The sequence below is a fragment of the Pseudochaenichthys georgianus genome, chromosome 12 (assembly GCF_902827115.2).
Source record: "Pseudochaenichthys georgianus chromosome 12, fPseGeo1.2, whole genome shotgun sequence".
NCBI lineage: Eukaryota > Metazoa > Chordata > Actinopteri > Perciformes > Channichthyidae > Pseudochaenichthys > Pseudochaenichthys georgianus.
In genome coordinates, this window is record NC_047514.1 from 4,100,965 (window position 1) to 4,115,536 (window position 14,572).

Genomic DNA, 14,572 nt, shown 5'->3' on the forward strand with positions numbered 1-14,572 from the left:
CGAGATAGCGCTCTCAGATCTGATGGCAGATTCTTCACGTCAGCGTTTTCTTATTCTGTGTTTGGGCTTGTTTGTTTGCATTTTATTAGATTGTAACTTCCCTGGGCCGTATGTTCTACTTATTCAACTTTGAAATGGAAAATTACTTTTTGAGGTTATTGTTTTGAATAGTCCTGGTGGACAAAGGGCTCTTTCTTTGGAACATATGCAACAACATTACACGGTATTAAACACCAACACTGGAATGAAATAAACAGATGTAAAAATCAGAGGCTTTAAGTAAATAGAAATGCAGCCCAAGTCTCAATAAATGGCAAATTATCATTTTCCACAGTTTTTTTTTAATCTTGTATTCACTATTTGCGATTTAAAATGATATGTTGATTGAATGCCATGCTGAGAGGGTCTCTGTTTCTTCCTCTACCTCTGATGACTCATTCTTGTAAGAAAAACGGTTACTATGATGAAGACTATGATGAAGACTTTCTTACTCCCACCCTATTTTTCAAACTCACTCAGATGTTCTGACCTTATCTCAGTACTAAAGCTAGTAAATAGATAACTCCTAGCTCAAGTGAAAAAAATGATGGCTCCTTAAAACTGATACATTTTAAGTAACTGGACGAGTAAATATGATAAAGCATTATTGTCTTAGCTCAAATTTAAATAATTTCAACATGCATGGCTGCTCCACAACGATAAACAACCTCCAAGTGTCTGCACAGCCTAACCAGAAACAGTCCTTTTCACGTCAGCTGTTATAGAAACGGTTATTTATGTGTGTTTATTATCAGTCTGACTGGCACGCGACGAGCACCAGCGAGGAGGAAATGGCATCCGAGCGGATCAACACATCTGGGGCAAATCTCAAAGGAGCTGCTGTCTCTGGATACCTAATGATTTACAGAAAAACACTCGTACTATTAGCACCGTCTGGATAGCAAGTTCTTTTTTTCGTGTGAGGGAGGAGGAATTTCATTTTCAGTTTGAAACACTTGTGAAAAACGAGCAGAGGCCATACATTCCAAGCCAATCTAAAAGGTGTAAAACACTTCCAGATGGCAGCAGGAAATTATTGCTGCGTTTGCATATCACCGCGTTTTACCCTTTCCTTAAAGTTGGCCCCAAAAGTGTCTCCTTTTTTTCTTGTTGACCTCTTCCTTCAAACTGCGTAGTTAGTCATTCCAGGAACTCAAAAGGGCTCCTGATGCTTATCTGTGTCTACAAATACTCCAGGTGATGCCTATATGCGGCCGTTTTGAGAGCAGGAAACACCATTTAACCGCACCATCACCCAAAGAAAAAAGGTTATTTTCTATTTAAGGAGCCTCGTTTAGAGACCTCTGGCAGCCAGAGGGGCGAAGTGTGGGGCTTTACACTGGGCCTATTGTTTCAGAAGTCCCACGTGTGAATATCTCTGCTGGACCAGCCCCTGCATTAAAACAACAGAGACGCTCCAACATCCGCTCACACTGCACAACACGCTCCAACATCCCCTCACACTGCAACACACACTCCAACACCACGAGGGTTGCTGACCGTCCGACAGGTCAGATCGACTGCGGGGCGATATTGAACCTTAAGGATCAGAAATCCTTAGAGTTGATTAAATCACCTGTTTTGTATTCAAATTAACTAGTCGCAAAAATATCGTATTAGTGCAGTAATCTGCTTTATTCTGTCGTGTAGACACGTACAAGAATGCTCCAGGATGTAATGTTTGTTTCTAAGAAAAAAGTGATTTTAATTATAAAATGTACCACAAAGAAATACAAAGAAGCAGTCAATTTAATATACGGGTCATTTTTTTTATTTTAATTGTATATTCACAACATTTTACCAAAACTATTTAACCAGCCACCAACTTCTGTTAATACACCAATCATTTCCCAGTATTTGCCCCACACACATTTTAGGGTTTTCAATTATTTCTGCCCTGTGCAATATAATATTCCCACCACCACAGCTATCAGGAATGTATATAATCTTTATAAAAAAGTATAAAATATTTATAAAAAACGTTTTTTAGCAGCAGCAATTACAAAATAGATAGAAACAATAATATATTTTCAATAAAAATATTCATATATAACATAATTCTTATAAATTGCAACTCCCAAGGTTGAGAACGTCTGTATCGGCGGATTGAGGATAAGTAGGAACAGTGAAGAAACTCCAAAGTGTTTTTATAAGTCAAGTAGTGAACATGGAGGCCTCTCAGCAGCCGGATGATCTTAGAGACGGCTGTAAACATCTCTGCTGCCTCATGTCCATCAGCAAAGCTCCACTGGTGTCTGCACAAACAGGAAGTGATTTGTTAGCTTTTACTATCAGACAGAGGAGTCACAGAAACGCTTGTAACTTCTACTAATGATGTTTTTTGGGGCTTTTTGGTGAAAACAGGAGGGTTACTATTACTATTACAGTCTCAAGGCCATTTGGGCAAGAAGTCGACTCAAAATCAACATTTCCGGTCTGTGAGGGATGACTTTCCATTTATAAAACGGTCGTGAATGTCAATGTTAGATCTAAATATAGAAGGAGAGAGTACAAAACTATGGGTCAGGACCAAAAATGGATCACAGAGTTTCCCTGTTGACAGAAATAGATATGTATTGCTATAAGTCACCAAAACTCAATGTGAAATGTTTTAAAGGCAAACTAAGGAACTTTAAGGATCATTCTTTTCCAAATAGCCAATGGGAATGATCAGCCAAATTCTGGATTATTGCAGAATTAACCTCATGTTGTGACATGATACTAATATATACTAATACAACAAGATGATAGGTAGAAGTAATAAGCTGACACCACGGTCACATGACTTCACGCACCCACCACTAAAGGCTGGTGTTTCTGCCTAGGATTTTATATTGTTTTGTTTGTATGTCCTTTTTTTTAATCCTATGGATGTGATTGTTTTAAAGGTGTCTTTTGGTCTTGTATTTTGGTCAGTGGTAGTTTTTGTTAGCACCATAAAGCTAAAGGTGGGGCGTAATGTCTGGCTGTAAACTAACTGCACCATGGCTGTTTGACTTTACGCCACTTAGCTAAGCAACCAACACAATATATAGTGTTTACTGACATCATTTATTACGAAACAACAACAATTGACGTTGAGAAGAGGGAACCGGAAGTGCGAAAATGCTCACCCATTTGACTCATTCCTCCAGCACTTTTTTGAGTAGTAAGGCAATTTGGGCCTAAGATATATTTGTTTTTGCCCAAACTGAATAAGCAAAGGAAGTGAAAAACGTAATTATCTCTGACAATATTCATGAGAAGTCTGGAATTGACACCAGAGAAGGAAAGATGAAAGTTATGTCATCCTACAACCAACCAGTCTATGCTAGAGGCAGGCATGAAAACGGGTCAGGGGTGAAAAAGGTGAGAAGGATATTATCCCTCTAGGGGGGTCCGGGGGCATGCTCCCCCGGAAGAACATTTTGAATATTCCATATTTTAAAGCATCAGTCTGATGCATTTTGAGATGCATTTTTTTGCCAACCTGGGGAGAGCTGGAGAAACTTAACTTCAGCCATGAGTCAAAAATATTATGACCTCCTTACTAAGTATTAGGGAAGGTGCCACCCTGATTTAAGAGAAAATAGAGCTTGAAGAAAATAAAAGTATGATTGACAAAACTTACTGGCCGAGTGCAGGAAACCTAGCTAGCTAGTAAGGAAACCATGCTGTACTTGCTGAACTGTGATCTGCAAAAAAACAGATGAGTACATGTCAATGTTTTCAGAACAAAAAGCAGACTGTGTGTCTAATTATCTGGTTGTCAATTGATATCAATTGAGATAAAATCAGATTCAGTGAATTTACCTCAGGCAGGTAGCTGCTCCTCCATCTCTCCTCCACCATTCTTCTGATGAAAATCCATTGATAGTGGCTGGTGATTAACACTTGTTTGTGTTAATAGTCAGTATTAGAAAATGCAGATCAGATTACCGAGGCGATTTGTTAGTGTGAGATGTGTAGAGACACACAAATCAGCTCTTACATAAAAATGTTTATTAGTCGTGAACATGATAAACCGCCTATGTAAAGACACCTTTGAAGGGGAAATTAGAAACATTAATTTATTTAATTTCATGCAGATTCCACCCATGAAATTACCCATAATTTAGCAATCCTCCCAGCAGTTTAATTGCTCAGAGCATGCATAATTAACTTCTTGTGAAATTAATTGAGGCTCAGAAGGATTGCAGTAAACATGTAGACTGTGCCACTTGGGACATTTTAACAATTTCAATTAAATACTTTTTTACAGTCAAATATGGAACACAAAGTTAAACAAATTAGCAAAGATGCAGGCAATTATTAGCAGCAAAGAACATTTAACATTATGAATACATGTAATTACACAGTCTATAATTCTCTTTTAAAGATGTTATTGCCATCTATGTTGTGTCCTAACCTGAAAAAATGACGACACTGCAAAACAACCCAATGTTATGACTCAATGTCAATTTCTCTAAGCATAGATGCTTTGTTTTCGGGGCTTTAGCAGCATTCCAGAGATATAAGGTCATAAGTGCAAATTCCAGTCAAGTTTTTGTGAAAATATTATCTCTCGACTTGAAGCTACAAGCAGAGCATTATCGCTCCCAACGGGTCAAACACTTACCGTAAACGTCGAACTATGTTACTCAGGTGACTTATTGTAAAGATCGAGGAGGTCAGTATAGGGCTGAGATTGGAGGGTATGGAATAAAAACATGACTTCACCCAATAACTACTATTTGTGTCTTGAGTGATACCAAAAGTTGACTTATTTTAAGTAATGTACGTAAATTACCTAACATAAAAGACTCCCCTTACGTCACCAACGTAATTTATTAAGTGAACGTATGTAACTTAAGTTGCGTAACAAGTGTATTTATCTTAATCTGAGTCTTTTTTTTTGCCTTAACCTAGCCAGGAAGTAATATATTTTACCACGTACCTAACATACTGTAATGACACCATGTACGTAATGTCCCTAATTTACGTTCACATACACAACATACTTAATTTATGTGTGTAACAAGTCTACTTATTTTGATCCCAAACCATGATCTTTTTCTTAACCAAGTAGCTGATTACTTTGAAATCTTAAGAGCACAGGTTGCTGTCTATGTTTAGACCTACATATTGGATGAGGTGAAACTCTTTTCCAAAAAGAAAATGAAACTGCTAAAAAGTGCTTTGCATTGGAAGCACTTTCTCATGGAGATGTATTCGATAATTAAAATGTGGCTTTTAAGGCGCAATAAATATAAGTTTTCCGATGTCAGAACTTGAACCTCGGTAAGAGCCAAACCACTTTGCTTTCTTCTAATAGGATTTATTTAAGCTATTAACACATACACAAACAACCGTGTGATCATTTGCAAGAAGCACAAAAAACACCTTCACAAGTTTTTATATATGAAATCAGCAGTGCGTATTAAAATAGGTGTTGTTTAGCTGTAATCCAGCGCAAAGAAAACACACTTAATGAACACAGTGTAATGCTCATTAAGTGTGAATAGCAGTGAGGCTTGTTTTGGCCTCATATGAGCTCAGCTGGCAGCCTGAACACACTTCAGCGCTGCTTTACAGCCGTCACCTGCTGAGCCGTTGCCCAAGCAACAATTGTGTAAATACCACACTAGCACCTATAGCACGACCGCTAAATCCCGTGTTTTTTTTATTTCTCTCTCTCTCTCTCACCCCCTTCCCCCTCTCTCTCTCTCTCTCTCTCTCTCTCTCTCTCTCTCTCTCTCTCTCTCTCTCTCAATGAGATGGAAAAGATAAATCCCTGCTTTTCTGCGTCGGCGCGATTTGATCAAACTCACCTGTAAATCAGGAAACTGGAGATTCCAAAGATGATGAGCGCTAAACCGGATCCCACAGCTACGATACCCAGAACTGGCAGATGACCTGGAAACAGGAGAGGAAGAAGGATTCCTCACTCAGTTGTCTCTCATATGTTCAACAGATGTCCACACGGAAAAAAAGCACTGTGCTGTAAAAAAAAAAACAGCTGCGATTTCCTGAAGTGCAGCTGCAATCTGTCAACCACAACAACCGGGAACAACTTCACACAATTACACAGCTCTGACATTCCTGATATATATTTACAGCCCTAATGAAGACTAGTTATAGCACGTGCTGTAAATCACAGGATAGGATGACACTCATTATCAGGGGATTATAATTTATGACAAAATATGTTTGAAAGTGTTCTTGCTGGCCTGAATTACAAAGAAAATACCTCAACATTATGCTTAAAGGGTCAAAATCGCACAATAAATAAAGATGAATTTGAATGATAGTGTATGATATTTTATGGATGTTATTGTGACTTATTTGGGCCACTTTCATACATTGTGAAAAAGCTGATATTGTGACAGCTCTAATATCAACTGCAGTATTTACACAGCTGGAGTCAGGACATGTTTAGCCTAGCTTAGCGACGATAACAAAAATACTGTCAGTCTGGCAAGAACTGACACACTGTCAGCCATTCCTCTGCAGACTATACGCTCCTACAATGTTCTGTAATTCTCCACCGATTGTTTTACAGAGAGAATAGCCCTGATGATAGGAAGAGAGAAACACAAGGAAAGGACGGGGGTTAGCTGGACTTGTCTCAATACGGGACATAATGGAAAATCAAGCCAAAACACCGGGTTCATCACTGATGAAGCGTGGGAAAAATTGTGTTTTTCTCTTTAGTGTGTAATATAGGTTTTAGTGCATGTATACGGTCTTCAGAGGCTGAAATCCCAAAGTTCACCCACACACTCCCCCCCTGAAAACACACTCCATTGGACTCCTTTGTTTACTTGCATAACAGTGACATCAGTAACACTCAAGCTTGTATTGGCTAACGCTCCAACACATTGTACGTGACAGGCTAAAGGGCGGGACATCTCTAAGCGGTTCATCACAACAGAGCCGGCCATCTAACCAATCAGAGCAGACTGAAAGCATGTAAACATGTCACAGGAGTGTCACAACATACAAATATGAACCTGCAGAATACATGCACATGCTTCTTATACAGGTACATACAACTACACACAGTTATGTTTGTGCACAACATGCACATGCATTTTTGTTATATATATACAAATACACACAGTTACAGTATATGCACACATGCAGTTGAGAGGTCCAGAGCGGTGAGGCAGCCAGTCTAGCCGGCACAAGGGAGCCGTTGGGGGTTCGGTGCCTCGCTCAAGGGCACTGGTGAACTGGCTCCTCTCCAGTACCAGTCCACACTCTGTATTTGTTGGTCCGATCGGGACATGAACCGGCGACCCTTCGGTTCAAAGTCCAACCCCCTACAGACATAATAGAGCCCCTTTAAAGTGTCGGAGAGGGGGACCTGATTTATAATCTGGGCCAGAATGATATTTATAATTAATGATCAACCCTTCAAGAAATGTCAGGGAACAAACATTAGAGTGGATCTGTGTATGGTATACTGGTCCTTCCTGTTTCCGTACTCTATAGATGAGACACCACTATCATTGTGCTACCGTATGTGTACGTCATTTAAAACTGTTAATCGCCAATCTTTTCCCTCATATTTCTGATCACGTCTTGCCGCTGGTGCAGAAAGCGGCACTAGAGAAGGCGACATCCAGGCTCTCAACTCAGCAGATTATCTGCGGATGGCTCAGGATTTGTGACAGAGTTAGATTTATATCTCCTCCACTAATTATCCCTCCTTCACACCAAAATACATTTTATAATTGCAGTGGTTTCCCTCCTCAGTTCATCATCCGTGACATTTTCCCTGAGAAACTGTCACTCTGTCCATGCGACAAAGACTGATTCTAGCACTGCTTGTTATTCGACCAAATATTACACTCTACTTTTGATCTGTCACTACGCTGAGAGACAGAGTTGGGGTGGATTTGAATGAAAACAACACATTTATCACCACAGCGTCAATGGTAATAATCCAGGCCCCGAAGAGGTGACAGCGATAATATAAACAAAGCATCAGTGCATTGTAATATACTTCCAGAAGTCATTAAGAGTGGGATAATGACTTCATGCAATCTCCTAAAATCAGTGTGTCCATTAGTCAACCTTTAGTGGATGTTTCTAGGAAACTTCAGAAGCAGGTATAGTCATCCGTAGCAGGTTTAGTGGGTTGTATGATGGATGAGTCCGAGCGGTCATACCATCATTGCAGGAGGGGTCGTCTGTGGAGAACACGCAGGGGGGGTTATCGAGTGGTGGACCCCCGTTGGGCCAGTGGATCTTCTCTGTCTGGGACCAAATGATGTCTTTGTTGGTTCCATTGTAGTATGCCACAATCTGCAAACACAGAGGGAAACACTCGTTTAAATGGAGGAACAAGACCAACTTGATGACAATGTTTATCATTTGTTGTGCAACCGAGTGATTACAGATGTCACTTCCAGGCAAGCCGCTGTTCCACAAGCTAACAAAATAAATAATATGAAACCCTGTCTCCTGAAATGTTTTCCTAAACTGAATCCTCTGAAAACTATTTTCACCTGGATTATGGTCAGAGTATTGAAACATAGTTAGTTAGTATGAGTTAATATTGACTTATGGCTTCACACTGGACATGAACGGTGGACACATCAATAACAGATTTGGATTTTTTTTCCTTTCCTATAGTGTGTTATATAAGTCGTTGTACATGTAAATACTCTACAAAGTTCGCTCTGAGTGAAAAGACAGACTGTATGAGAAAAATAAAGCACTTTCTGAACGTTATAGCATGTAAACATGTCACAGTTGAGGCACACAATACACATATAAACCTGAAAATGAGCAGAATAGGGCCTCAAGATGTTTCTCTCAAACACGTATAAGCAATACGTTTCCAAATGTTCTAAAACCATGTTATAACCAGAGCATCCACTGGTTGCTCCTGGGACGAGTATTTCCTAAAATGTAGGAGTATTTAAGAAACATCAATGTAATTTAGCTTTTACTGAGATTAAATAAGTTATATGAATAATTAATAGTGATATTAGAAAAGCTAATTTGAGATAGCATGTCAGTATAATCCAATAAGTAAGTGAGGAAAGATGTCTACCGGGTCTCCGTCATGCCCCTGCATACATCAACACAAGCAGAGTTTTCAAAACATCCTGAATAGCTGTGTGTGTGTGTGTGTGTGTGTGTGTGTGTGTGTGTGTGTGTGTGTGTGTGTGTGTGTGTGTGTGTGTGTGTGTGTGTGTGTGTGTGTGTGTGTGTGTGTGTGTGTGTGTGTGTGTGTGTGTGTGTGTGTGTGTGTGTGTGTGTGTGTGTGTGTGTGTGTGTGTGTGTGTGTGTGTGTGTGTGTGTGTGTGTGTGTGTGTGTGTGTGTGTGTGTGTGTGTGTGTGTGTGCAGGCCAATTTGCTGCCCTTGGCAAGATTTTAGCTGGTGTCCCCCCCCCCCCCCAAATGCAGACACTCACTATGCACTATGCACTATGCACGCACGGTTGTGGCATGAACATCAAAACAGAACGATATGGACACAAGATGTGTGCAAATGTATTTAGTATCCTATCCATTTGAACATGATTTAAGTGGGGGGTGGACCTAACCTCCTCTTGGGGGGTCCGAGGGCATGCTCCCCCATATGAAACAGAACTGTAAGCAGAGTTTCTTTTTCTTTATGGATATTTTACAAATCACTACCCTTTTAAACTGTATTCTTGTTTATTAATAACAACTTGTTTTACTGTCATATAGTATTTTATACTATAAGAGAATAGATGGAAATCTATTCTCTTGTTTTTTGATAACTATAATGATCATATGCCTTTAGTGCCACAGTACATTCCAATGTTAATAAAAGCTGTATACGTTTTTTGGGAGTTTGATTTATTTAAATTAACACAAATACAAAATTAAAACCTATAATTGCACACTAAAACCATTATTTAAAAAAAAGAACTATTTCACATAAACCTCTGGTTTTTACTGGGGCTGGGGCAGTTCAACTTGATTTGGGGGGGGGTGCGCCATAGTTTATGGACGCTGTATGCAATATAGGCGTAGTTATGTTAGTATAAGATAATAAGATGTACTTTGTTGATCCAAAATCGGGAAATTGTGGGAAAAAAAAGTTTTTAAATTCTAACTTTCTTTTTCTTTTCTTTTTTCAATTTTCGGCGCCCCCCATTGATTGATGCGCCCTTAGCATTCGCCTATACTGCTTATGCCAAGTGCCGGCCCTGTGTGTGTGTGTGTGTGTGTGTGTGTGTGTGTGTGTGTGTGCGCGTGCGCGTGGGTGCTGTTGACGTTACAGCCTCATGAGCAGCATCTGCCGTCCTGCTGTGAAACTCGACTCCTGTGTTTCTAAGCAACCTGAGGAGTTTTTATGTTTTCCTCCCCTGCTCCCAGCATGTTGTGTCATCCCTGCTGAAACCCTGAAGGGCATCACCCCGACAGAGGGTCATCAAAACAATGCAGAATGTGTTGAGTGATGGGAAGAGGGAGGCCTGTCTGAAATAGCTGCAGCATGTCAGTTAGGGGGCTCTGTTTACTGCACTGCGATCACCTATTGCTTGAGCTCACTCTCAAAACCACTATTGCCTCAGGGTCTGTGGGCTGAGAGAGACATGTTTTCTTTTGCAGCTTAAAAAATATAATAGCGGTACATCAACAGCATACATAAAGGTATACAAAACATAGAAATATATGTAGAAAAAAGGGAATATACACTTTACTGTAGATGTGTTTCAGTTTAATTGTCGAGCGAATTTAAGTGAACTTTTGAAATGTTGAAAAAAAGAAATACGAATTAGTTTGGGTTATACTGTCCACATCTTTAATCTGACAGTTAACGCAGCATACAAAGTAGAAGTTGCGAACAAGAAGCAAGAAATGGAGATAGGTCTTCAGGTTTGATGCTTTCTGGAGACAAATCCAAATCCCTACCAGTATACCCTAACAGACCCTGACAGTAGAAACATCTGATCAGTTCAAATGTTTTCTATATCAGAAATTATTCGACAAGGCTGTTTCTTTATCACATATGGACCAACTATTTGACAAAGACAAAAGTCAGTCAATTCAGCGTAAAAACGTTGGTTTAGCCCTGAGCCTTTTTTTCAGGTCTCAGGCTCGAAAATGACATTCCCAGAACAAATGACCATATCTTCCCTTCTAAAAGGATTACATTAATCATCTTTTTTCTCAAAGTAATGATAAACCTGTGAGTTGGATGTAGAATAGTCAGAACAATATAGATGTTTTTTATTTTAAAGAAAATTCAGATTGAACATAGTAAAAAACTGTAAATTATAGTGTCAGTCCAAAAATAAATTTTTACTTATAGTGAAAACTACCCTTGGATGATGGTAAGGTAGACTAAAAGCTTTAGGAATCCAAAGTACAACATATAATAAGTACCTTGTATCAAGATTGATGCAAAACAAGTGACATTTGACCTTTTTAGAGAGGTTTAGCAAAATAAACTCCACCTCTGGGGTGATTTGGGTGGAAATGGGGGTTTTACCGTTTTTCTGGAACCCATTGGTCGATTTTGGTGATTGACATCTCTTTCTGACCGATAGAGCCAATAGAATCGAAGGGGAATCTCCCCACTCACACGGTAAAACAAAAAGGTGGGGGCTTCGCGCCCACACTTTTGCATGAGAGTGAACCTATCTCTCGCTCTGACATCTGAAAACCGAAAAGCAGGTTTATTGCTCATGGATTATCAGAAATCATTTCAAAGGGACACAGACACATTGGATTAACCTATGGATTAACTTCAGCAGCGTTTTTATCGTTTTAATGCCATTGAAGACCAGTTTTGACCAGACTACGACACAGGTGAGCCATGTTAGCGTTTTTAGCTACCTAGCGCCATATGTTTTGATGTCTGTTTTTTTTATTATCTCCGAGAGTTCGTATAAATGAGTGATAATGAGGGTACCCCTCGATTCTGTGTCACCTCATGATGTGAAACGATGGGTTGGATGTGCAGCAAAGCAGAGATGGGGACTCGAGTCTGCGACTCGGACTCGAGTCGCACTTAAGTCGCACACACAGACACTTCAGACTTGACTTGGACTCGTGACCAAAAGACTTCAGACTCGACTTGGACTCGTGTGTTGGGACTCGTGAACAATCATTGTGTTTTCTATTTTTGGCGTATTAAAGGTGGGGTAGGTACATTTGAGAGAAACTGGCTCGAGATCGCTAGAATTTGAAAATACACAACCGGAGATAATCTGCTAGAGGCTGCTACTTCCTTATAGCGCCCGCCTCCTCCAACACACACGAACGCGCACATGACCAATGAGGGCACGAGATAAGTTTGTGCCCAGATGGAAGGCTGACAGGCAGGTAGGCCATCCAGTTATTTTAGCCGGGCTCATTACGCAGACGTGCGCGCCTCTGTTACGACCTCGTAGTAACACAATAGCGACCGGCGGCACACCTGCGGCTGTACCGCTTGTAATTAGGTTCAACTACAACAACTTCGAACAAAACGCCGGCGGCACCAACAAAAGGAGCGCACACTGCAAAGTCTGCAATATCAAAATCAAGGATGCTGGCGCAACAACGTCGAATTTCATCAGGCACTTGAAAACTCACCCGGAGAGCATATGGACGGTTACATGTTTAGCTCAGCATCAGCTATGTAATGTTAACTTCGCTTGCTACTAGCTTTGTAACTGAATATTTGAAAAGATTAGTGAATTGCTTGTCACACTTGTTTGAGTTGAGTGGCGTTGACATCCAACTCTTGACATGACATAAAAAAGGTCGGTAACGTTAATCATTACCCGCTTTTAAGTACTTTTAACAGTTTCCCTGCGGGGGATTAATAAAGTATTTGTGATACTGATTTCTGATTCTGAAGTGTTTTGCTTATAAGTTGTTTGCATTTAGCTAAAGTGTAATGTTGTTCCTCATAGTGCATTGCAATAGCCTGTTTAAAGTGATCATATAACAAACAACTAATCAGTACTGATACTGTATGCTAATAGATATAGGAGTGATAATAACACAGTAAATGCTTTGAATCTCTTAGATATAGCTGTGCAGTATTCGTAACAGACTGGATAGCAGCAGACAATAGAAGGCTTATTACAACCAGAAGAGACATGAGACTTTTATTTTTTAGAGACTTGAGACTTGACTTGGACTCGTGACCAAAGACTTGAGACTTGATCAAGTCTCACCCCACAAAGACTTGAGACTTGACTTGGACTCGTGACCAAAGACTTGAGACTTGACTTGGACTTGCAAAAAAAGACTTGTGAACATCTCTGCAGCAAAGATAAATAATAAGGTTTTGTGAGTGAATTTCGGTGCAGTCATCTGTTAGCATTTTCCGCTCGTTGCTAATTCAGAGGCTTAGCGTTAGCATTGTGGGGTTTTTTTTGAAAAAAAATTAAAATGATCAGTTAGATGAGTTTCTTCCCGTTAGATGGATATAAAACATTCATAGTTTATTAAATGAACAGGCCCTCAGACACTGTTTCCTGCAAGATGTTGCAGGAGGGCCCCGGTACCGGGGTCTCTCGGGCTTAACAGGTTTTAAGCAATTGACAAGGTTTTATCCAATTTTTATACAGCTTTTCTAATGTGATACTTTAAAATAAGCATTCAAATATGGTTATGGGATCATGGCTCAGCAGCCAAATGTGGAAATAAATCTGGAGTCTGACAGGGGGGTTCCTATATTTATTTTATAAATTAAATTGAGCTAACAGCTCCACATCCACTCAGGAACAATCCCAAATGTGCTAATCATGTCATTTATTATGTAAAGACATGCTTCTAGCCTTTTTTCAGTTTCAGCTATTTATAGCAATGCCAGATGAACAGAAATGTAAGATATACATCCTTGTCTTGAATGTTTGCATATACAGTCAGCGTAGTTATCATTTGACAGATTATTACAAATGTACTAACATGGTAGATGACAATAGATACACAACATGTTTATAATCAGCTGTCAATTTATATGAATCAGTCATTTTGATATTGATATCTTGTTTTAATAGCAGTCTGAGATCCTGTAGCTGAAGTCAACCTGGGATGTTTCCAACCCATCTGCTGGCTACTCGGCCGTATAAATGAACCAATTAAAAGCAGAGGATAAATGAGAGCAGGAAGTCCTGACGACAGCCTCTGAGGGCCTCTATGAAATTCTAACTGAAGTCAAATTGAGCACTTCTCCCACCCTCAGACACACACTGGAGCAGTTCACAGCAGTGTTTGCACAGCGCAACATGCACAAATATGTTCATCCGACTGGAAGGGAAATTTGAGGTTTTATGCATCTTATCATTACCCCAGAATATGTCCCAGATAGTAAAATCCCTATCGAAGAAACGAGAAGGCTAAGGTTTTACACTGCTCCATTAGAATGAAAACAATTTAGAGTTTGAAAGTCTGATTGGAGTTTAAAGGGACACATGAGGTTAAGGAACCTTGCTTTATGTTCCATTAATATCGTTAGTATTTGTGACCACAGCTTTACATACGGAGACTGAAAATGACTGTATTAAAGGTCACCTATTCTGCAAAATCCACTTTTTCCTGTCTTTTATACATCAACATGTGTCCCCTCTGTGGAAAGAGACTCTGA

The 14,572-nt window shown here is 39.8% G+C and overlaps 1 protein-coding gene across 1 annotated transcript in view; it reads right to left on the bottom strand.

Moving 5' to 3' along the window:
- Nucleotides 1-14,572, bottom strand: part of npr2 (natriuretic peptide receptor 2) — a 71,031-nt gene that overhangs the window by 35,044 nt on the left and 21,415 nt on the right. The window contains exons 6-7 of the mRNA XM_034096166.1: nt 8,175-8,310; nt 5,829-5,913 (exon numbers count right to left, since the gene is read on the bottom strand). Of these exons, the coding sequence (XP_033952057.1) occupies nt 5,829-5,913; nt 8,175-8,310 (221 nt within the window). The remainder of the gene's footprint in view (nt 1-5,828; nt 5,914-8,174; nt 8,311-14,572) is intronic.